Consider the following 25,489-nt stretch of genomic DNA (forward strand, 5'->3'; position numbering starts at 1 on the left):
TATAGTAGTAATGATGAAAAGGAGGAGATGAAGGCAGTGGGCACAGACTATCCAGAAATCTCTCTATAAATTTGGATAAAAAACAAAGAGAAGGTAGGATGTGAGAAATTTAATCTTGAAAGGGATTTATTTTGGCCAAGTGTGGTGGTACATGCTTGTGATCCCAGGACATGGGAGGCTGATGCTGGAGGGCAGAAGGTTCAAGGCCAGCCTCTGCAACTTATCAAGACACTCACCAACCTATCAAGACCCTGTTTCAAAAAATTTATAAAATGGGCTAAATGTGGAGAATGTGACTGCCAAAGACAGGTTAAAATTTGCGCTGAAAAGGTCTAAGGGTCATGGGAAGCTATGACCAGATTGCTGAGCTCGCTAAAAGCAGCCTGTTCCTCCAAAGTAAACATTCCTGTGTTTCTTGCTGGCGTCAAAGCTTGTCTCAAGGACCTTCTGTATGTCCTCAGCAGTTTTGTTACTAACCATTATCTCAAAGATTTTCTGTAGTTGTTCTGAAGTTTACCCAGTTAGCCAATACCTCACGGATTCCCTGCACATTTACCCATTAGACGTCACCTCTAGGTCACCAAATATGTGCTTTCCAAGAGGAAAAAGGCTGGCTTGAATCCTGGGTATAAAGGAGTAATCTCCAGTGGCTTCTTTTGTAATGTGACTTTGTCTACTATTGTCTCAATTCTCTTCCTCTCTTCTTTGGCTCAGAAAGACAAGATTCACATCCAGGCCTTCCATGTCCATGATTAAAAGGAAGGAATGAAATATTATCAATGACCTACTTGGTACCAGGTACTGGTTTAGGTACCTTGTGATCATATTAGAGTCACACTGACCAATGGCATATCTCTTTCCGCCTCAATTTTCTTTTTTCTTTTGTTAATGGTTATTGAACCAAAAGATATTCTACCTCTGAGCTATACCCCATACCTTATTATTTTTTTAAATTGAAATAAGTTCTCATTAAGTTGGTAAGAATCTAAGTTGCTAAGGCTGGCCTCAAACCTATGATCCTCCTGTGTCAGCCTCTTAAGTACTGGGATTACAAGTATGTGCCATCACACCTGGCTCCAATCTCAATTTTTGGTTGATGAATTGATAACATGGAGTGTTGCTGGGAAATTTTTATTAGTTTAGTTATTTATCAGACACTCAAACAATGCTTGCTATATTCATTTTATAAATGTTAACTCATTTAATCACCTTGGTAATCCAGCAAGAGAAATTGTTATCTCCAATGTACAGATGGGAACACTGAAGTTTCAGAAAGTTAGTGAGGTTAATAAAATTTAGCAAAGTCCCCTTTTCTGGGCCTCATCTATAAAGTCAATGATAAAACATGTTCTACTATACAGTGTTACTGATGTCCTATAAAATGGTAATATTAAAGGTGTTTTAAGTGTAACATGTTACCAATATGATACTCTTCTTGCTCACCTCCTACCTTTTCTCTTTTCTATCCTCTTCTGTCTTCACTCTACTTTGTTATTTCTGTTTCTTTCTTTATTCTCCTCTAATAAAGTCTTGGGCTTACCTACAGCTATGCACTTAGATAAAAAGAACACAGATTAGAGGCAGACATACTTCAGTCTGAACTGGTTTTGTCCCTTGCAAGTTATTAGGCAAGTACCATTTTTGAGCCTCTTTATCATCTGTAAAAACAGACACATATAACACCTTCCTTGCAAGGTTCTTGTCAAAAAATGTGGCAGATTGCCTAAAAACATGAAAACAATTCTTCCCATCTCTAACAGCAGCTCCTCCCATTAAGAGAAGTCTATTTCCACACCTCTTAAATCTGAATTGTTCCTGTGACTTGCTTTGATCTATAGAGAGCTCTGTAGCACAACTTTGCTGTAGGACTTCTGCTTTTATTCCACAAAAGGCTTTGCATATTTGGCGTTTACTATCTTGGAAGCCAGCTGCCAGGTGAAAAGTATGAGTGCTGAAGAGAGAGGCCATATAGAGACAGAGAGGCCCTGAAGAATAGAAGATTACAAAAAGGGGGTATTAAGCCAGCCCAGAGCCGCTTCAGCCACCTCCATCTGAGGTACCAGATGAGAGTGGAGCCATCTTGAACCTATCAACACCAGCCAACCTGTCTGGAGCAATACCTCATGGAACAGAGATGAACCATTCCTGGCCAGTCCTGCTCAAACTGAAAAACTGTAAGCAAATAAATGATTCTTGTTTTAAACCAGTAAGTGTTTTTTTTTCCTCAAAGATAAACCAGAAAAATTAAATGAAATGGTAGCACACCAAGTGATTGGCAGATATATGTGTTCAAAACGTCATTATTTCTTTCCCATTCAGATATGTCACGAGCTTGCCTGATGGTGGACTTCAAAGATCAACTCTCCTTAATTTTCAGTACAACAAAACTGACAGACCTGACCTCTATTGTGCCAAGGAAGCAGAGAAATGACCATATCTCCTATACTTTGAAGGGACCCACTGAAGTCTATGCAGGTTAAGATGTATCCCCAGTTACACAGCTGAGCATTCCCTTTGCTTATAGTGACCCTGGGATACCTCAAAAAAAAAAAAAAAAAAGGAAAAGGTTTGTCACTGTACAAAATCTCAAGTAATGGAGTAATGTCAGGTCAGACAAATAGCATCTCTTGACTGGTTTCCCAATCTACTTGATCCCTGAAGCACAGGAATGACAAGGTAATTAACACTTATTGAATGCTTACTGTATATCTGATATTGCTCACAATGTCAAAAAAGGTACTATTATTTTCCCCATTTCCAGATGAGAACAAAGAGGCACAGAGAGGTTTTTTTTTCAGCTATTGGGCTTCCTGGGAAGTGCTGGGACAGTTTAGTGAGGATAGGATAGTAATCAGAGAGTCATTGGGATCAATATGGGAAGGAAAGGAAAGGGAATAGAAGGGAAGGGAAGGAATTGGAACAGGATTAGAGATGTTAAACTGTAATGCGGCCATAATGGCAACCTGAGAGTCCCCTATTAGGAGCTCTAAAGCTGAGATGCCCTGTCATAATTCTTTCCTACTGTATCCCTATGGGGCACCAAGCCTTCATATCCATGCATTCATCAGTCACTGGATATATAGTCTCCAGTTTCAGGTATTGAGTAATCTCAACAATCTCCATCATTGAGCCATGCCGAAAGGGAGAAAATCTAAAAAGGAAAATGATGATCATGGAGAAGAAGCAGACAAAAAATGGGCTCTGGAATCAGAAAAAAATTGATTCAAACCTTGAAAATTCCCTTACTAGCTATTTAATTCTGAATAAGTTATTTCACTTCTCTGGGGTTCAGTTTGCTTCTTTGTAAAATTATAATAAGAATACTTAGCTTTAAATACTTAAAGTTGTTTTTAAAATAAAATATAATCATTTATATAAAATACCTTGAATAAAAACATGGCATAAGCTAGGTTATAAATAAATGGAAGAGGTTTTGACAATTGGGTAAATTATTATGCTTTGATATTTGGCTCTCTCCTTTGTAAGCTGGGTTGAATAAAAGCAAAGAGCTACCTAGAAGGATAAATGGCATTACATATTTTCTATTATACAAAACACAGTTGGCGCCAGGCATGGTGGCACACGCTTGTAATCCCCGCACTTGGGAGGCGAAGACAGGAGGATCGTGCAGGTTTGAAGCCAGCTGCGCTGGCTTAAGAGACCCTGTTTCCAAATAAAAAGTATAAAATAGGTCTGGGAGTGTAGCCCAGAGGTAGAAGGGCTTCCAAGAACCCCAGTACCACCAAAACAAAACAAAAACATAAAAAACACAGTTGGCACTCTGTCAGCATTTACTCCAATGAATGAATGTTTATTTAAAAGGATTTGTATGACAACACTCTTACTTCCTAAGAGTAGATGAACGTTTTATATTATTAACACATACACTGTAGCAACTTAAGATTACAGTTAAGGAAAGAAGAAACATACTACCCCCTCCTCAGCCAGGGACTTAGATCTAGAGCTAAGACTTAATCTTTCAGCCAGACCCTGGCCTCATCCCAGAAGTCCAAGAGTAAGTTGACTAGGAGATTCAGCTTTGTTGAGGATAGCTGTGGGGCTCAGGGAGCTTGGCCCTCTGAACGAGCTACAAGAAAGGGGTAGCCAGAAGCTGTCCTGAGCTAAGGCTGCCTTACAGAAGAGGACAGATCCAGGAGAGGGAAGGATTAATGGAAAGTAATTAATTGGCACTCACTTGAACCCACTTCTCTCCTGCCTATGACATACCAAAAGATAGGTGCCAGATTCATGGTTTTGTACAAAAGCGAACACTGATTACAATTGAGGTTCCTCTTAGCTTAAGGTAGCCCCAAAGCAGTCTTAAGCAGCAAGTTAGGCAGGACTCATAGAGTGGGACTGGGTCCCTAATTTCACTCTAGAAAACTTCTACTGATAGCAAAAGAGTAGAGGTATGGGGAGAAAGGCCAAGAGATCTCAAGATCCCCACACACAGCCTGGTACCTAGGAACATTAGTATATCTGGGAGACATGGGAGGGGGAGATACAGAATAACAGCCAGGCCGTGCAAATGAATATGAAAAGGAAAGTTGGTCCACAGTAACTCTGAGCCTTAAGGATAAGAGTAGGGAGAAAAATGCACCCCACCTATTAGGAAGTCCAGCAAGAAGACAGTTGTCACTTCAGACCCTAAAGTAAAAGTACAGGGAAAAGAAACACTGAGCCTTTTCCTGGAACAGTACATGGGCCTCCTCTAGCCCTCAGACTCTGTAGCTACTTAGGCTTCAGGCTTTAGTCACAGAGACAGAGAATGACATCTGGACCTTTTGCCCTTCCCTTAGCTCAAAAAAAAAAAAAAAGGACAGAGATTGAAATGTGGGTGGGAGAGAAGGGATCATCAAACATAGTCATTAGCACCTAAACCACATCTCTCCTAAATCAGAAATTCCAAGAGCAGAAAGAAGTAAGAGCAGAATGAGAAGGGGTTGTGCTTTCATCACATTAAATAGGAGACTCGATGGGGATAGGGGAGGCTTTTTTCACATCAAGACATCAATCACTCCAGCCAAGGGAAGGGGTTAGGATCAGGAGAGCACCATGTATTCTCGCTGTCTTCATTCATCCTGCTTCCGTTTAGGTTTTTTGGGGTTTCGGGACCGACTCTTGGCTTTGCACAGAGGACATATCGGTGCATTCCGGTGAATCTGCTGATGACATGACAAACAGGCCTGGTGGGGGAGCACAGGATAAAGAAAGTTAGTGGTCAGATTTTTCTAGGCCATAACTCAGAATTCTGATTCCCACGGGCCCAAAAACAATTATGATTTTCTATTAGAAGGAAACAGTAATCAATAAGATCCAAGTAGAGATCAATACACTTGGAGGTGTTAGAAGATGAGAATGAAGGATATAGCATGGCTCATAGAGCAATATTTGGAAAACATATGCATAACTTAGAAACAAGGCAAAATGAGAAACAGGTATCCATTCAGCATTATACTGGAACATTGTTTAACAGACCAACCCCAAGGATTATTTCATTGTCTTGGACAAGGTTCAGCAAACTTTTCTATAAGATTCTCCTATGAAGTCCAAGACCATAAATATTTTAGAATTTTTATATTATGTGGTCTTTGATCCAAGTACTCTACTCTGTTTTATGTTTAAGGAGCTATAAACAATATATAAACAAATAGGCATACATGTGTGCCAATAAATCATTAACAAAAGCCAGGAGAAGGTCAGACTTGGCTTATAGGCTATAGTTTTGCTGGCCCAGGTACTAGGAGAGTTCCTCTTTGACTATTTACTATTGATTAAACTCTGTGATGTCACACTGATAAACTGCAAATGGTTTTTGCCCAGTAGAAATGCAAATTAGTTCTGTTCAGAAGAAAAGGCAACTATAGAGATGACAGATTTATTACCCCAGAGGACATAAATCACTTTTGTATCTAAGTTTACAAATTCATTTCAGCATTTTTGCTGACTATGTAAATATCTATTCCTCAATTGCTCTTGGAACCAGCTTTGTAATCCTGCTGGCTCCCTTATTAATGATGCAGGCCCACTATATATTTGTGGAAAAATTATGTTTCTAACTTTCAGAAAATTCTACTTCAGCAGGACCTGCCAATCTTCCTAAATTCTAACCCCTCTGGGAATGTGGGGCGCCAAAACCAGGGCCTGACATAGCACCCCTTCTTCTATGTCCCAAGTGAAAGCTGTTTCTATATCTCAAGTGAAGGCTGTTTAAGAAAGACTTCCATATTAATAAGGGCAAAGCCCCAAAACCAGCATTCCACGGACCTTCCATGGGGGAATACACTGCTTCCTCCACAACCTCTTCCTATCTCACTCACCTTCATGGGTGGAGGCTGCTGCCGGAAGGTAGCCGTCTGCCGAGTGTCCTGCTTCCTAGCCACTTGAAGTTGTTGGGCAGCAGCAGCTGCAGCAGCCAGGGACTCAGGAATGGGGGGCTCTTGAGGCTCCGTCTGCCATTCTGCTTTCTGCTTCTCAAAGTAACTTTAGAGATGAGAGACACTGGTTGGATCATTCTGAAAGCAAGGAAAACCTTGCTGCTTCAACCCCACCCACCCCACCCACACACACACACATTGTGATACCGGGGATTGAAACCAGGGGAATTCTACCTTTGAGCTCTACACCCAGCCCCTGATTTTTAGTATTTTGAAACAAGGTCTCACTAAGTTGCTGAGGCTGTCCTCAGACCTACAATTCTCCTGTCTCAGTCTCCCAAGTACTAGGATTACAGGCGCGCACCATCTTTTCTCTCTTTAGAGAACCAAATGTTGGACTGTGGCTCACTCTAGAAAGTTCCTGTGCCCTCAACAACACAAGGCTCTTTTCCCTGAGTGCCAGGCCCATTATTTGTTAGGAAAGGTAACCCTTTTATTCTTTAGCTCTGACAGACTCAAATTATCAAGAAATGACAGGGATAACAAGATCCTTAAAATATATTTAGTCCTGTCCTCCATCTCATGCTCATTTGTAACATTCCTAGTCAGTGTCCCCAGTCCTATGTTTATGTTTACCTAAAAAAGAACAGGAAAATCACCACTTCCACAGCAATCTGCTCTAAGTTTAGAAGAAAATGTTTCTTTCTATTTCTCTGTCTCTCTTTAAGATAAGCCTGTTCTCTAACTCATATACCTTGAAATGAAATGAAGTCCCTGGCTAACCTCTGGAGACCACAAAAGCTGCATGCTTTCAAAGTTTTCTGGACACCCCTTCTAGACTTTGACATGGAAAATGATCCCTTACAAGTCACAAGCAAAATCTAGTATTGTCAAAATCACACAAAGAATTTTAAAAGTCATCCAGTAATTTTAGTTTAATCATCCCCTGATGGTATAGCAGCCCAACACTGAGACATGCTCAAGGTCATGAAACACATCAGCCAGTGACAGACCTGGGTTAAGTACCCAGACTTTCAGGCCATGATTATAAGCGTATGCATGTCTCCATGTGTATTTATATGGTATGTTATAGGGACAGAGGGCAAGCAGCTTACTCCAAGGAGAGCTTTTCTTCCTCTTCACACAAGTCAGGGAGCCTCTGCAGGCCCAGAGTCATGCGCAGAGCATCCACGTGTTCCTTTAGTGGCTTATACTCATCATGCAGCCGCCGGGTAGACTCTAGCAGTTTGTTCAAATCATTCTCAGACTGTTTGATGGTGTTTTCCATCTGAAAAATAGAGTGGGTTAGGCACAGTGAAAAGATCCCAAAGTTCTCAGAGAAGCTTAATAGCCAAGTGTATAACATGGGCTCCAGAGACAGCCCAATCTATGTTCAAGACCTCTCTCTGCCATGCCCTTTCTACATGACTGTGGTCAGATCTTAATTCCTTCATCTCTAGTAATAGTGATACACCTTAATAGTATATACTTCACATAATCTCAGTGAAGATTCAATGAGCAGATCCATACAAAGCACTCAGTATGAGGCTAACAGACTCAGTAAGTTGTAGTTATTATTCAAATATATCATCTCAGAGCTGGAATGGTCTTTGGAGCTCATTTAGTGCACCCTATCACCATTTTACAGGCCAGAAAACTGAGGCTTAGCAAGAAGGGACTGCCCCAGAAAAATAATTCTTAAGGACAAGGTCTATTTAAATATTCAGGGCTTCTATCTCCTTAGATCAATGACCTTTCTCCTAGATCAATGACACTGTCAGATCAGCAGCATCACCATCATTTGAAATTTCAGTTCAAATTCTCAGGCTCCAACTCAGATGTACGGGAGTAGAAACTCTGGGTAAAATCTAAAATATTGTGTTTTAATAGGCCCTCCAGGTGACTTTGATGTTTGAGTCTGAGATCCACTGACCTGGATTCTCAGACACTCTGAAGAAAATATGTTATTCATTTCAGTGGCTCAGTATCCTGGGTTAGCTCACAGAAAAACTACTAATTCCTTGTGAATCCCAAAATACTGTGATCCAGTAGACACAGACCCCAAGTGTCTACTATCCAAACCTCACTTATATTTCTTTTAAGATTATTGGCCTGACCACATCAGGAAATTAATATTACCACAAAAGTTGGTTTACCAAAATTGGTTTCCCTTCAACAGTAATTTTAAAAGTAATTATTGTCATAGACTCTAAGGTTTGGAAAGGACCTTACAGGTCAGCACTTCTAACCTCCTTCCTAGTGAAGCAGCCTTGACTCCACTTGAATAACTTCAAAGGAGGGGAGCTAAACCCTACCAGTAAGTTCATTGCTCGTGTTCCAAAGGTCTGCAAGACAGAGACTCTAATGAAGGATACCCACTTTGGTATTCAGGCAAAAATAATCTGCTCGATCCAATTAGAAGCTTTGGAATACACAACATTCCAGAAGCAGTACCTGCTCCAACTTTTCCCCAGGGCTAGCTTTTAACTTTCAATCCCTCAGAATGAGGACACATCAGAGCTAAAGGATCCCTTGTTAGGTAACTGAGTGCAAAGAAAAGTTGATGCCCCTAGAGAAGAGACTTATCCAGTAAGTTAGTAATAACAGAGCAAGTGCTGATCTCAAAACTCCTGGATTTTTCCCCTCCACCACAGAGCCTGATGCCTGCTTTCTCAGAGTCCATTGTAGCTACAGCCACATCTTAAGGAGAGGCCATAGCACTCACTACTGTCTTTTCTCTTAGTGAACCCCAGAGGTAAACTCCGGGCAGCCAGGTACATACCACATTGATGTCAGCATGGATCAGTCGGAGTTCCTCCACATGGGCCATCTTTTCCTGTAGCAGGAGGTCCATCTCCTGCTTGTATTCCTTCAAATGCCTCTCCTCTGACTCAAGTGCCTCAAACTCAGCCTTCAAGCGAGCTTTGATCTTCTCCATCTGTAAGGTCTTGTTTCTAAAATTCCACACAAATAGGAAACATGAAAGAAGGGAGGAAAATAGAGATGGAAAAAAGAAGCCCTGAGGCCAAGCTTTCTCCTAAACCATCTTTCCAATGCTTCTTCTCTCCAAGTAGTCTCTAGCATAAAACCATCCCCAAAAAAGTTAGATGATGCTTTCTTTAAAAAAAAAGTTCAATGGGTCTCAAATGGAGTTACTGGACATGGTCCAGAGTTACTGAATAGTCTCTCAATGCTCAGGCAATTCCCACACCACAAAGAATGCCCACCCAAGATCTCAACAGTGACCTCTTGAGAAACTCAAGAGATGTACCATTCAATAGCTTCCTGCAGTGATAAAAAAATGTTTTCTATGTGTGCATTCCAATATGGTGTGCCTATGCACACATGGTTTTTGAGCACTTAAAATGTGGCTAGTATAACTGAAGAACTGAGTTATGGATTTAATTTTAATGAATTGAACTTTAAATTTAAAATATCATATGTGGCTAATAGTTAATAGACTGTACCACTTTAGGGTGTCCACTTAAGAGTTCCAAAAGAGAAAGGGGAAGGGAATTATTATAGATCACTTCTTTATTTATTAAACAAAACCCAAACCAGCAGGGCATGGTGGTACACACCTGTAATTCTAGTATTTGAGAAGCTGAAACAGGAGAATCACAGATTCCAGACCAGTAGCACAAACTAACTTAGTGATGCACTGTTTTAAAATTTAAAATAATAAGATAGGGCTAGGGATGTAGCTCAGAGGTAGAGTACCCCTGGGTTCAATCCTCAGTACTTAAAAAAAGCCCAGTTTATGATTGTTAAATCTGAATTGTATACCCTCTGGATCAGGAATTCCACACCTGGGAGTTTATTTTAAGGAAGCAGTTTAAAGACAGAAAAAGTTAATACACAGAAAGGTAGGTGTGGTGGCTGGCACACACCTGTAATCCCAGTAACTGGGAGGCTAAGACAGGAGGATCCCAGGTTTGTGGCCTGCCTCAGCAATTTAATGAGATCATCAGCAACTTCATGAGAACCTGTTTTAAACTAATAAAAATAAAATAAAATAGGGATGAGAGAATAGCTCAGAGGTAGAATGTCCCTGGGCTCCATCTCCAATACAACACACACACACACACACACACACACACACACAAATAATAACAATAATACACGGGGAAAACTGGACCAGGTAGACCTCTAATGGATGGAGACAAAAGACAGTGCTCTAGACATTTAGTAATACTCAAGGAAAATGGGGAAAAACAACCCTTAAGAAAAGAGCCCAGTAGATTCACCTCTACTGAAGGCAACCTTACTCTTATAGAATCATTGAAAACGTAGTTGCAAAAAGACTGGCTGTAAACTTCATAAGCTAAATACCCAAACACCTGAAAGAGAAGCACAACTACAAATAAGGACACTTTGAAGGAATCACAGGATGCCTCAGAGGCACCAACTCCATGAAAGAGAGAAACAATTATCAGAAAAATTTAAATCAGAGAAAACACATGAGAAAGAGCAGTGATTATCAACCACTGAGAGAATAGCTTTAAGAAGGAAACTATAATTAGTCAGTCTCAAAATGTGAACAGGTGTATGTTTTATATGAAAGCTAGATAGAAAATGGGAAACAAGGGTAACCTCAGATTGAGGAACAAAAACTCCAATGGAATGATGTAGGGGGGTAGAAATATAAAGAAGGTAATAGTTGAAACAATGCTATGTGCGTATGTGAAATCACCAATCCCAATTTTAAAGAGGAAGGGGAGAAAGAGGATAGAATTCAGAGTGAAATGCACCAAGTGTTGTGTGCATGTATATTCCTATCACTTTATACCTTAGTATAATATTATAATTACAATGTATGGATAAGAGTACTTAAAAACTGGAAGTTTGGAAGTCATTAAAGACATATGCAATGGAACATATTGAAGATGTTTTCCATGAAAAAGTATACACACTAAGATTGCAAGTATCTGTAGTGAGACTAGCCTTGGACCTATGGTCCTCCTCTGTCTGCCTCTCAAGTACTGAGATTACAGGCATTGGCCATGCACCCAGCTCACTCTGACCAAATCTCTTGCCATGATTATGCCTTCACCATAGTGGTTTGGAATTTGTTACAAAGAGTTTACAGTAGATAGAGCGTGAGTGTGTATGTATGTATATGTGTATGTGTGTATGTGTATACATGTGTGCACATGTGCACTAGTGTGTGTATATATACTGGTGTGAGTATCCAGGTATACTGCTGGCTATTGAGATTTAAATAATAATTGTTAGCAAGGCCAACTTTATAATATCAATATTTTTGTGGTCCTGGGGATTGAACCCAGAAACATTGTATCACTGAACTACACCCCCAGCCCTTTTTATTTTTATTTTGATAGAGGGACTTGGTATATTGCTGAGGATCGCACTAAGTTGCTGAAGCTGGTATCATACTTGTGTGATCCTTCTGTCATAGCTGCCCAAGTACTGGGATTGCAGGCATGTGCTGGAACATCTCACTAAATGATGACATTTTATGGGGCCAAACCAAGTCTTCCTACTTTAAAATTAATTCAATTAATATGGTAACAACTACTACTTGTTAGAACCAGGATTGAAGAATCCCTTTCAATGACACTTTATAGAAATTAGCATAGTGCAGATATCTTTGCTTGGACGGGTGTGTTTTATTTAATCTTCCCTCTTCTCTCCACATCTGTCGCTGTTTACAGAACTCCTTGTTGTCAGGCAGGAGACCTCACAATCCGAGGTTAAATAAGAAGAAACTAAGGGTTTTTTTACCTGGTGATGTCACAGTTAAGTGCTGCCAGGTCCAATACCATCAAGAAAACAGCCTCTTTCTTCCTCTGGCTATGAGAACACAAACCGCTATAGTGTCTTCCTCTAGCCATGGTGTGCTTGAGCCTTTGCCAATTGCCATTGAGGCAAGAAATAGCAGGGACCAAATACTTCACAATTTCAAGTGATTATAAATGGTTTTGCTGCCGGGAGTGGTGGTGCACACTTGTAATCCCCACGCTTGGGAGGCTGAGACAGGAGGATCGCACTGGTTTGGAGCCTGCCTCGCTCGCTTAAGTGACCCTGTTTCCACATTTTAAAAAGTTAAAAAATAGGTCTGAGAGTGTAGCTCCTGGGAGTGTATCCCGGAGGTAGAAGGACTTCCAGGAACCCCAGTACCATAAATAAATAAATAAATAAATAAATAAATAAATAAATAAATAAATAAATAAATGGTTTTGCTTTTATGGTCTGTCTTTTTAATTATGATTCCACATGTTCATTGCTAGTATATAAAAATACAATTGATTTTGGTACACTGAGTTTGTATCCTGCAACCTTGCTGAACTCACTTCAAATAAAATCTACAGGTTTCATTAAGCTTCAAGGATTTTTAAGACTTCCTAGGATTTATTACACAGGTAATAATGATGTCTGCAATGTTACTTTCTTGCCTGTCTTGCCTAACTGTCTTGCCTAGAACTTCAAGTACTATATTAAATAGCAATGCTGAGAGTTGACATTTTTGCTTTCTTTTATCTTTGGGGATTAGCATTTATTCTTTCACAATTAAGTACAATGTAGGGAATATGTAAAGCAATTATTAAGTTAAGGAAGTTCCCCTCCATTCCTCATTTTCTAAAAGATTTTATCATAAATGTGTGTTGGATTCTGTCAAGTGTTTTAATTGCATTAATTGTCCTGTTAATATAAGTGACATTAATTGATTTTTGTGTGCGTGATTACCACACCTGACAAATTATACTTTATTGAGGTTTAGGATAGAAACCTGATAGGACCACAAGCCAGTAAACTGAGTTTTGAAATTTGAATATAGGGCTCATATACTTATAAAACTATGTTCCTAGCCCTTTTATCTTGAAAAATGGTCTTATTAACTTGCTGAGGCTTGCCTTGAATCTGTGATCCTCCTGTCTCAGTTTTCCAAGCATGAGTGCATGCCACCAAGCCTGGAACAATGGTCGATTTTTTAATAAGTAACTAGCATTGTATCATTGGAATAAAACCCACTTGGTCATAGTATATATTTCTCTTTGTATATTGCTGAGTTATCAATAATATTTTGTTAAAGATATTTATGCCTATATTTAAGAGGGATATGAGTCTTTAGTTTTCTTATACTGCATTTGCCTGGAGTTGGTATCAGGGTAATAAGAAATTCAAAGATGAAATAGAAAGTGTTCTTTACACTGATAGTTTTTGTAAGAGACTGTGAAGCACTGGTGTTAATTCTTTTTTAAACGTTTGGAAGGATTCTCCAGGGAAACCATCTGGGCCCTGAGATTCCATTTTTGAGAGCTGTTAAATTACAAATTAAATTCCTAAGTAGTTACATAGGGTTATTCAAATTCTCTACAGGTGTATCTCATTTTATGGAGCTTCACTTTATTATGCATTATAGATGTCACATAGCACATTTTTTTTACAGATTGAAGGTTTGTGGCAACCCTGGGTAGAACAATTTTTTTTCCCAATAACAATGTGCTCACTTCTTGTCTTACAGTATTTCCAACATTTCCACTGTTATTACATCTTTTGTTGCAATCTATGATCAGTAATCTTTAATGTTACTATTGAAATGATTTGGGGATATCACAAACTGTGCTTATATAAGATGGCAAACTTACTAAATGTTGTGTATTCCTAACAGTTCCACCATCTGTCCATGTCCCCATCTCTCTCCCTCTCCTCTGCCATCTCTATTGCCTGAGACATGACAATACTGAAATTAGAGAATTAATGACCCTGCAAGCCCAGCCTCTAAGTGTTCCAGTGAAAGGAAGCATCACATGTCTCTAATTTTAAAATCAAAAACTATAAATGATTAAGCTTAATGACGAAAGCATGTTGAAAACCAGCATAGGAAAAGTGCTAGGCCTCTTGTGCCAAACAACTGGTCTTTTTTTCTTTGTGTACTGTGCGTTGAACCTTGGGCATTCTACCTCTGAGCTACATCCCCATAATTTTTTCTTTTTTCTTTTAAAACAGGGTCTCGCTAAGTTGCTGAGGCTGGCCTGTATCCAATGATCTTCTTTCTTCAGCCTTCCAAGTACTGGGATTACAGGAATGTGCCACTGTACCCAGCTAAGGAAAAGTTTTTGAAGGAAATTAAAAGTGCTACTCCAAAAACCATGTTACTGATAAGAAAGGGAAACTGCTATACTGCTGATACAGAGAATGCTTTAGTGGTCTGGTTAGACAGTCAAATCAACAACAATATTCCCTTAAATCAAAGCCTAATCCAGAGCATTGTCCTGACTCTCTTCAATTTTATTAAAGCTGAAAAAAGTGAAGAAGCTACAGAAGAAAAATTTGATGCTAGCAGAGGCTTGTCCATGAGGCTTAGAGAAAGAACCCATTACCAGAGCATAAAAATGAGAGGCAAATGAGCAAGTGTTGATGTACAGTCTGCAACAAGCAAACTTGAAGATGAATTACTGGAAGAAGATGCATCCTAGGACTCTCATAGGTAGAAAGAAGTCAAGATTAGGTTTCAAAGGACAGTTTGATTCTCTTGGTATGGAGTAATGTAGGTACTAAATCTAAGTGAAAGCCAAAGTTCATCTAATTTTGCAAAAAAAAAATTCTAGGGAAATAAGAATTATACTAAATTAGCCAGGAGCTATGGCACATGCTTGTAATTCCAGCACTTGGAAGACTGAGACAGGAGGATCATAGGTTCAAGGCCAGCCTCAGCAACATAATGAGATCCTGTTTCAATTTTTTTCTAAAAAAGGAGATCAGGTGTAGCTTAGAGTATAATGCTCCTGTGTTCAATCACCAGTACCAAAAATAAATAAAAATGAAAATTAGACTAAATTTACTCTGCCTGTACTCTGTAAATGGAACAACAAATCCTGATGACAGGACATCTGTTTACAATATGGTTTACTAAATATTTTAAGCCTACTGTTGAGAACTGCAGTTCAGAAAAAGAGGTTTCTTTCAAAATATTACTACTAATTGACAATGTACCTTTTCACCCAGGAGCTCTGATGAAAATGTGCAATAAAATTAATGCTTCTTTTATGCCTGCTAACACAGTATCCATTATACATCTCATAGACCAAGGAATCATTTCAACTTTCAAGTTTTACTCTTTAAGAAATGCATTTCATAAGGCTACAGCTGCCATAATAATTCCTCTGATGGATCTTGGCAAAGTTTATTGAAAACCTTCTGGAAAATATTACTCATTCTAGATAGATGTCATTAAGAACATTTGTGATTCATGGAAAGAGGTCAAAATATCAATATTAACAGGAATGTGGAAGAAGTTAATTCCAGCCCTCGCAGATGATTTTGAAGGGTTCAAGACTTTAGTGAAAAAAGTAACTGCAGAAGTAGTGAAATAACAAGAGAACTAGAATTGGAATAGAACTTGAAAATGAGACCAAATTGCTGCAATCTCATGAGAAAACTCGACTAAATGAAGAATTATTTCTTATAGATAAACAAAAAAACATGATTTCTTGAGATAGAATCTACTCTTGGTGAAGCTGCTGTGAACCATGTTGAAATGATAACAAAGGAGTTATAAAATATGACAAACTTTGTTCACAAAGCAGGAACAGGATTTGAAAGAATGGATGCTAATTTTGAAATAAATTCTACTGTAGATAAAATTTTATCAATAGCATCACATACTACAGAGAAGTATTTCATGTATGTAAGAGTAAACCAGTGTGGCAAGCTTTATCATTAACTTATTTTAAGAAGTTACCACAGCCACCCCAACCTTCACCAACCATCACCCTGATCAGTTAGTAGCCATTAACATTGAGGCAAGAACCTCCATCAGCAAAAATATTTCAATTCACTGACAGCTCAGATAATCATAAGCATTTTTACTGACAATATTAAGTCATTGTCATTGTTTCTTTAGGTATAGTACTATTTCATACTTTATAGACTACAGTGTAAACATAACTTTTGTATTTATTGGACAACCAAAATATTTGTGACTCACTTTATTGCAATATTCACTTTATTGTAATAATCTGGGAGCAAACTCACAATATCTCTAAGATATATCTGTATTTCATAGTGGGTAAGTTGTAGTATTAGTATTTTTGAAGCCTATTTTCTCCAACTTCATCTACTTTGTCAAAAATAACAACATTTTAACCATTTTATGGCTGAGTATTATTCCCTATGCATATGTACCACATTTTCTTTACCTATATATCCACTGATAGACACTTAGTAGATACTAGAATGATGGTTACCAGAAGCTAAGGACAGATCAACAGTTACAAAGTTACAATTAGATAGGAGGAATAAATTCTAGTGTTCTACTATACAGTAGAGTGATTATAGTTAACAATAATGTATATTTGTTTATTTTTGTGCTTTTATTGGTGCATTGTAGTCTCACATCATAATGTAAATCATGTTGACAATGGCATACATGCACATGCTCTTGGTGCCCGCTCCCCATTTCCCTCGTTCCTAATACACAGTATCCAGGTTGATATTGGTATATATTCACATGTATACACATAATCTATGGTAGTATTCCTATTAATGAACCTAAGTCTTCTTCCATCCCTACCCTTATATCTCCTCCCTGGCTCCCCTGAGGTTTCTCCTCATCATCTGGAATCTCTCTTGTATACCAATTACTCCCTATCCTGCACATATTAAAGAAAACATATGACCCTTCACTGTCTGTGATTGGCTAATATCAGTTAACATAATGTTCCCAGGTCCTTCCATTTTTTTGCAAATTATGTACTTTTATTTTTCTTTATTGCTGAGTAGAATTCCATTGTGTATACCACAAATGTATATTTGAAAATAACTAGGAGACAGGATTTTAAATGTTCTCATCACAAATAAGTGATATATATTAAAATGATGGATATATTAATTACCATGAATTGATCATTACACAATGTATATATGTATCAAAACATCACATTTTGGCAGGATGTGGTGATATATATCTATAATCGTAAGACTTAAGAAGCTGAGTCAGAAGGACAGCAGATTTGAGGCTAGGGAGCAGTAACTTAGTAAGTCCCCATTTCAAAAGAAAATGTAAATGGCTGGGGATGTAGCTCAGTGGTAGAATATCCCTTGGTTCAAGCCTCAGTACCACAAAAAAAATCACATGTTTAAGGAAATCCTACAAATCAATATCAAAAACTAATACCTAAATTTTAAAATGGGCAAAGGAACAAACGTTTCTCCAAAGAACATAAAAATGGCTAATGGTTATAAAAAAAAAACACATATTTGTTCCATAAACACATACAACTTCAATTTAAAATAAACAAGGTGAGTGAGGTGTTGCATGCTTGTAATCCCAGCATTTGGGTGGCTGAGACAGGAGGATTCAGGTTTGCGGACAGCCTCAGCTATTTACTAATGCCCTTTACAACTCAGTGAGACCATGTTTCAAAATAAAGAATAAAAAAGGGGTACGGCTTGGAGGAAGAATGCCCCTGGGTTCCATACCAGTACAAGAAAGAAAGAAAGAAAGAAAGAAAGAAAGAAAGAAAGAAAGAAAGAAAGAAAGAAAGAAAGAAAGAAAGAAAGAGAAAATCTTAAAAGTTAAAATAGAACTATCACATGAGCCAGCAATAAAAATTCTAGGTATTTATACAAAATAATTTAAACCAGGATGTCAAAGAAGTATTGGGAATCTTATGTTCACTGCAACATTTTTCATAGTAGCCACAATTTGGGAAAAATAAATGTGTATCAATGGATGAATGGATAAAGAAAATGTAGTATAGTTACACAATGGAATACTATCCAACATTTAAAAAGAAGGAAATACTATGAAATGTGACAATATGGATAAACCTTGAGGATATAATATTAAGTTAAATAAGCCAGCCAGAGAAGGAAAAATCCTACTACATGATTGTACATATATGTGATACCTATTCTAGCGAAACTCATAGAATCAGAAAGTAAAATGGAAGTTGTCAGGGACATGGGGAATGGGAAAATGTAGAGCTTCTATCAAATGTATGCAAATTATACATAAATTTCATTTATATAAGATGAAAAACTTCAAGAGATTTGCTGGATAACATTGCACCTCTAGTTAACAAGTCTGTTGTAAATATAAATATTTGTTAAAAGGTTACATCTAATATTCAATGCTCCTACCACAATAAAATAAAATTAAGATAAAATTAAACATAATGAATACTGGAAACTAGAGATCAAGGAATGAGAAAAGAAAAATATTTGAAAAATTAATAGCAAAATATGTTCCAAATTTGATAAAAGCTACACTTCAAGTGTTTCACCAAAAAAAGCACAGGAAGAATAAAAAACACTAATCAAAATTATAATCAAACTATTCAAAATTGGTATAAAGAAAAAATTTTAGCAGCCAGAAGGGGATGCACATTAAATAAGAGGCACAAAGAATGATGGAAGTAAGGTGATGGTAGTCACAAAATCCCTGACAATATGGAATTATTTTTCCAGTGAAAATAAGTTTGAAAAGTAAGGTGAAATGAAAACTTCTCAGATACAGAAAAGCTGAAATGCTACATCACCAGCAAGTCTGCACTACAAAAAAAAAAAAAATTAAAGGAAGTCCATCAAGCAAAAGGAAAATGATGGAAGAGGGGAACATGTATCTATTCACATAAAGAGCACTGAAAATGGTAACCACATGGAAAAATATGATGTAATTATGCAAGAATATAAGCAAGAGTTTAAAATAAAAAGTACAACAATTCAGGATGTCTGAAATGGAAAACTTAATGTATAATGTTGTAAAGTTCCTTCTAGGTAGAATGAGCACAATTATAAAGATATGTATATATTATAAACTCTAAAGTTGCCATTGAAATGACAAAACAGACTTTTAGGTAATAAGCAAAATTAGGTAATTTCAAATCACAAAAATGCAGTGAGGTACCTTGGATTGGATCCTGGAATAGATCCAAACCAATAATCCTTATTTAGGCACCTTTTTTCCCCACACTGACAAAATCCAAAAAATAAATATATAGCTCCAATACACTGCTATTAAAAGCACAGAATGTTTTTGTAGAAATTTTTAAGGGAAATATAAAATTCTCATAGTAATTTAAAGGGACATGAATAGCCCAAATTTATGTCATTTAGACAATAAAAGGGCTAACAAATATACGGAAAAAATTCAATATTTTTAGCAATCAGGGAAATGTAAATCAAAACAACACTGACATTCTACCTCATTTCAGTTAAAATGGCAAGCATCAAAAATTTAAATAATAATAAACACTGATGAGGGTAAGGGTCAGAGGATTGTATATACTGTAGATGGGAATACAAATTAGCACAACCACTATAGAAATCAGTATGGTGTTTCCTCAAAAGAATAGAAATGAATCCAGGCATGGTGGCAAACACTTTTAATCCCAGTACTTGGGAGGCTGAGACAGGAGAATTGTAGGTTTGTGGCCAGTCTCAGCTACTTAGTGAGACACTCTGCAATAAGACCCTGTTTCCAAATAATAAAAAATCAGTCTGGAGGTGTAGCTCAGAGGTAAAATGCCCCTGGGTTCAGTTCCCAGCACCACAAAAAAAAATTAATAGGAATGTAACCACCACAAGATCCTCAATATATATCCAAAGGAATTAAAGTCACCATACTATACTACATGCCTACCCATGTATTTAGCAACACAATTCATAAAAGCCAAGTTATAGTACTAGTCTAAGTGCCCCTCAGTAGACAAATGGATAAAGAATATGTGGTCTACGCACACAATGGACTTTTACTCAGCCATAAAGAAGAACAAAATTATTTCATTTGGAACTGGAGAGTATCAGGTTTCAAAAAGTAAGCCAGAGCCAGGCATGGTGGTGCACACCTGTAATCCTGGTACTTAGGAGGCAGAAACAAGAGAATCACATGTTCAAGGACAGCCTTGGCAAGTAGTGAGACCCTGTTATAAAATAAAAATAAATAAATAGGATAGGGGGTGTAGCTTGAAGGTAGAATGCTCCTGAGTTCATAACCCATAACCAATAAATAAATAAATAAATAAATAAATAAATAAATAAATAAATAAATGCAAGCCAGACTCAGAAAGTAAAGGGTCAAATGTTTTTCTCACATAAAATGGGGGAAAAACACAATCTCATGAAAACAGAAGGGAGAAGAGTTGGGTAGTAGACAAGATTCAGGGAGAGGGAAAAAGGAAGGACAGTGAAAGGTACTAGTAAATCCCATTTATCGAATTCTGTTATGAACATGAACAAATATGCCACAATGAATCCCACCAATTTGTATAACTTTTATGCACCAATAAAAACTACAAAAACAAAACAAAATGCATACTGTGCAGGAAGCAGAGGAATAAGAACCCTTATACACTGCTTCTAAAGATGAAAATTGGGACAATCACTTTGGAAAACAACTTTTAAGTATCTTAAACACTTACAGATGCATTTATCATCTAAATCAGAAATTTTCTTTCTGGGATTCTAAGTAGAAGAACTGAAAACATATTTCTGCATGGAAGTTTGTATATAGCAACATTATTCATAAGATCCAAAAAGGTAGAAACCAAAATGTTCATCAGCTGGTGAATGAACTACTGGAATGTGGTATATCTCTGTAATGAGATAGGATCCCAATAAAAATAAAGAGTATGATGGACATGATGATGCACGCCTGGGAATCTGAGACAGGAGGATTGCAAGTTTTCAGCCAGTCTCAGCAATGTAGCAAGACCCTCAGCAACCTAGTGAGATCCTGTCTCAAAACAAAAAATGAAAAAATGTTGGGGGTGTGGCTTGCATCCCTTAGTGCCACCAAAAATAAAAGAGTATGCTAATTAGACCCCAATGTGGATGAATCTTAAAAACAATTACCAAAGTAACTGAAAGTAAAGCCAAAAGATTACAATTGTGTAAGTCCACTTATAATGCAAATTCCACAAAAGGCAAACCTATAAAAAATAAATATATTTCTTGGTTACCTGGGGCTGTTAGTAGAAGCTTAGATTGACTGAAACTGGAAAAATGATCATTTTTTGGGGGGTACTTGGGTTCCTGGAAGCCCTTCTACCTCCGGGCTACACTCCCAGACCTATTTTATTTTTGGAAACAGGGTCTCTTAAGCCAGAGCGGCTGGCTTCGAACCTGCGTGATCCTCCTGTCTCTGCCTCCCAAGCGTGGGGATTACAAGTGTGCGCCACCACGCCCAGCCTAAATAGGTCATTTTTGATAGATGAAAATATTCTAAAATAGATTCTTGGCAATGATTGCACAATTCTTTAAATTTATTAAATTATTAAGAAGGATTTTATTTATTTGCATTTATTAAGAATTCATAAGTGCCAGCAACTACAATGGAATCCAATATTAAGAAAAGCACTGCTTAATAACAACTTTATACAAATAATAATAATAATAATAATAACTATTATCTTTGTGTAACCTACTATGTTCCTACAACTGTGCAAGGCACTTTTTTTTCTAAGATGAATGATTTTTATTTTTTATTGGTACACTACAGTTTCACATCATAATGTCGATCATATTGAAAACTGCATATATTCACAGAATGCTTGATGCACCCACCCCCCCGGCTTTCCCTTTCCCCCTCCCAACAATGAGTGTCCAGGTTGACGATGCTACATTCACATTTATACACATATTCGAATGTAGCTCCTCCATTAATCAACCTCAGCCTTCTTTGTCTCCTACCCTTCCATTCTAGCTTTGCTGTGGTCTCCACTCCATTACCTGGAGTCCCTCTGGTATCCCTAATTCTCCCTAATTTGGGCATATTAGTGAAAACATATGTCCCTTCTCTTTCTGTGCTTGGCTGATCTCACTTAACATAATGTTCACCAAGTCTTTTCATCTTCTTGCGGATGACATGATTTTGTTCTTCTTTATAGCTGAGTAGAATTCCATTGTGTGTATTTCCTATAATTTTGCAATCCATTCATCTGTTGATAGAGACCTAGGTTGGTTCCACATTTTGGCTATTACAAATTGTGCTGCTATGAACATGGGTATGCATATGTTACTGGGGTTTAAATCAGAGAACTACAGTAACATATGCAAGGTACTTTATATGCTATGAAATTTAATATTCATCACAGGCATACAAGCAGATATGTTCAGTTTCATTTTTATAGACGAAGCATTTGAAATTGATAGGAGTAAAATGACTAGCTCAAAATCTCAAATTCAGGAAGTGGAAAATCAGTGTTGTAAACCTGATCACCTTTCTATGATACCTAGAAATTTTCATCATGTGATGGATTTAATATCATGGAAAACAAGCAAACAGGGTAAGTTTTGGTCCTGGATCAGTCAACAAATTTCAGGGTGAAACAAAACACATAATGGAACCTGTTGTTATCTTGGAAATTCTATCTGAGAAATATTACTCAGTGAAGCCTTGGATGGAATTATTAGATGGATCCATGAGATGACATCTTTCGAATGTTTGGCTTTAAAAGTGAGAAAAATATCCAAGCCCTTAAAGGTTTGTAACATTGTAACTGTGTAACATTACCTAATACAATCCATCTCAAAAGCTAAAGGACAGCCGGTATGGCCAATGAATCACAAGAAAACCACAGAACACATCCATAGAGTTTCTACATCACTGGGGTCATAGTCTTATGTAAAACTTCTGAAGAAGGATTGCTGAGTTTACTCAGTTTACTGGGTTTACTGAGTTTACCCACCTCTTCCGATAGTCATTAGCCAAAACAAAAACATTCAATGCTCCTTTTTTTCCAATTACTCCTTGATGGCTAAAATGGAGGAGAAAAGCAGAGGTACTATGGGCATGGATTTTTTATTCCCGAGCTCATCTGTGACCCAATTTCATAGGCAACTCAGTACCAATGCTCATTCAAAAGCAATGCAAGGGTTGGGGATTTGGTTCAGTGGCAGAGCCCTGGCCTAGCATTTGCAAAGCTCTGAGTTCAATCCTTAGCCTTGTAAAAAACAAAGGAAAAAGTATAAAAATGCAAAATCAAAAAGTAGTGCAAGACAGCTGGCACCTGTATTGCTTCAGGATGGCCTGATCAGTGAAAAGACACTGCCTAGTGGAGGTAGATGGAAAGTTATTGGTAGCTATTGATGAGTTTGAGAATATGTTGAGAAGTGAAGAGGTTCAGATTTTAGTGTAGAGAAGTAACTGGCCAAGCCTTACCAACACAGTGGTTCTCCAAGGGTGGTTTCCAGACCAGGAATCACAACACTGATTAGGAATTTGTTAGAAATGTAAACCCCACACCAGATCCATGGAATCAGAAGCCCTTGAGAAGAAGCCCAGCAATCTATAATTTAACAAGACCCTAGGTGGAACCTGTCTCATGATCAAGTTTGATCACACTGTGCTAATGATATGGATGTAGGTGGACATAGAAAGAGGGGAATATAAGAATGACTCTAGGATTTCAGGATGCTGAGATACTTACTGAGATGGGGAAGTCAGAGAAAGAAGAATGTTGGCAGGTGAGCATAGATTTAAGAATTTTGTTGGGGCCTGTTTGAGATGTCAGTGATACATACAGGGGGTTTGATTAACTGGGCAGTGGGAAGTGTGAGTCTGGAACTCAGGGAGAGATCAGCTATATTGACTTTGATCAGATCTATTGACTTTGATCAGGTCCAATGCATCCTAAGTGATGAACCTCTGAGAATAGCTCAGACCTTGTATATGGCCTAAAAGAGATCTCTGTAAATGTCTATGAATGAATAAAAATGAGTCAGCTTTTCATGCTTCTTCCAATCATGTGGAAACATTGCTTAGGTACCAAGTGTTCTCCAGTTAATATTTATTTGATTGTCTGGGAAAACAACTACTGTCAGAAAAGCAGGTTTCATAGGAGAATTCACTTTATTTTTTGAGAGTTCACTTTAAAGACAGCTTTTCTTACAGCTCACCACCAAATGCCAACTCTTTCCCACACTTTCTGCTGTGTTTGGCTTAAGTTGTCCATCACCAAGTCCCAAATGTCCCAGCTGGCCTGAAATTGCTCTTGAGTGGGCACTAGGGCTGAGTCAGTTCTGAAGCCCAGTGACAAGAGCCTACTGAGGTTGCCAGAGTACTTGCTGAAGGACAAAAGAAAAGAGGAAAGGGTGGAGGGGAATGTACGGAGGAAGGAAGAAAGAAGGAGGGAAGAAGACACATGAAAATTCAAAACTGTATCATAGGGAAGGTTAACTTAGTGCCATAATCAATCTTCCTGGTGAGGATGGGGGACTGACTCATTTCAACTGGGGAATTTGAAAAAGTTTTGGACAAGAGCTGCCTGGGTCTTCCTTAAAAAGTTAGTAGGAATTACAGGTTCAGAATGAGGAAAGGATAATCTAGAATGAGAGTCTACACAGACAAAGTCCTGGAGAAATGGAAGTGAGGAACTTTTTATGCAATTAAAGGAGCGAGTGAAGAAATAGAGTAGTGGTAAATAAGAAGTAGTGAATCTGGAAGTGACTTGTGGGGAAGAGTTATAAAAGCTCTGGGAACAATGAAAGGCAAATGTGTGTCCAAAAGATCTACAGTAATAAATGATCTAGCTGGGTATAGTGGCACATACTCATAATGCTGAGACAGGAGGATCACAGTTTCAAGGACAGCTTCAGCAATATAGCAAGATTTTCAGCAATCTACAAAGACCCTGTTTCAAAACTAAAAAGGGTTGAGGTGTAGCTCTGAGGTAGAATGCCCCTGGGTTCAATCTCCATTGCCACAAAAATATTTTTTTGGTGGTACTGGGGTTCCTGGAAGCCCTTCTACCTCCGGGCTATACTCCCAGACCTATTTTTACATTTTTATTTGGAAACAGGATCTCCTAAGCCAGCGCGCACGGCTGGCTTCCAACCTGCGTGATCCTTCTGTCTCTGCCTCCCAAGCGTGGGGATTACAAGTGTGCGCCACCACGCCCGGCTCCACAAAAATATTTTTAAAAATTAAATAAGTTAAGTGAAAAATGAATCGCAAATCATGACTCAACACACACACACACACACACGCACAGTCACTCATATTAAACTGAACAAAAACCTTCCAGTGTATGCCTACTACTTCTTATGCAACATTATGTTGATAATCTCCTTATTTTTAAAATAAAATTTAATAATACTGCTAGCAATTGACTGAATTCATTTGACAAGTTAACAATAGGCATTTT

General features: G+C 37.9%; 1 protein-coding gene across 2 annotated transcripts in view; it reads right to left on the reverse strand.

Moving 5' to 3' along the window:
• Positions 1-5,072: 5,072 nt before the first annotated feature.
• Positions 5,073-25,489, reverse strand: part of ZC4H2 (zinc finger C4H2-type containing) — a gene marked incomplete at both ends in the record, with an annotated part of 31,948 nt that continues 11,531 nt past the window's right edge. Inside the window, 4 exons of one of the 2 annotated variants that reach the window (XM_080719213.1) lie at positions 5,073-5,186; positions 6,321-6,483; positions 7,493-7,665; positions 9,160-9,331. In XM_080719213.1, the coding sequence (XP_080575339.1) occupies positions 5,073-5,186; positions 6,321-6,483; positions 7,493-7,665; positions 9,160-9,331 (622 nt within the window). The remainder of the gene's footprint in view (positions 5,187-6,320; positions 6,484-7,492; positions 7,666-9,159; positions 9,332-25,489) is intronic. The other variant, XM_080719212.1, reaches the window with a different exon arrangement.

Source organism: Muscardinus avellanarius (genome assembly GCF_963383645.1).
Source record: "Muscardinus avellanarius genome assembly, chromosome: X".
Lineage (NCBI taxonomy): Eukaryota > Metazoa > Chordata > Mammalia > Rodentia > Gliridae > Muscardinus > Muscardinus avellanarius.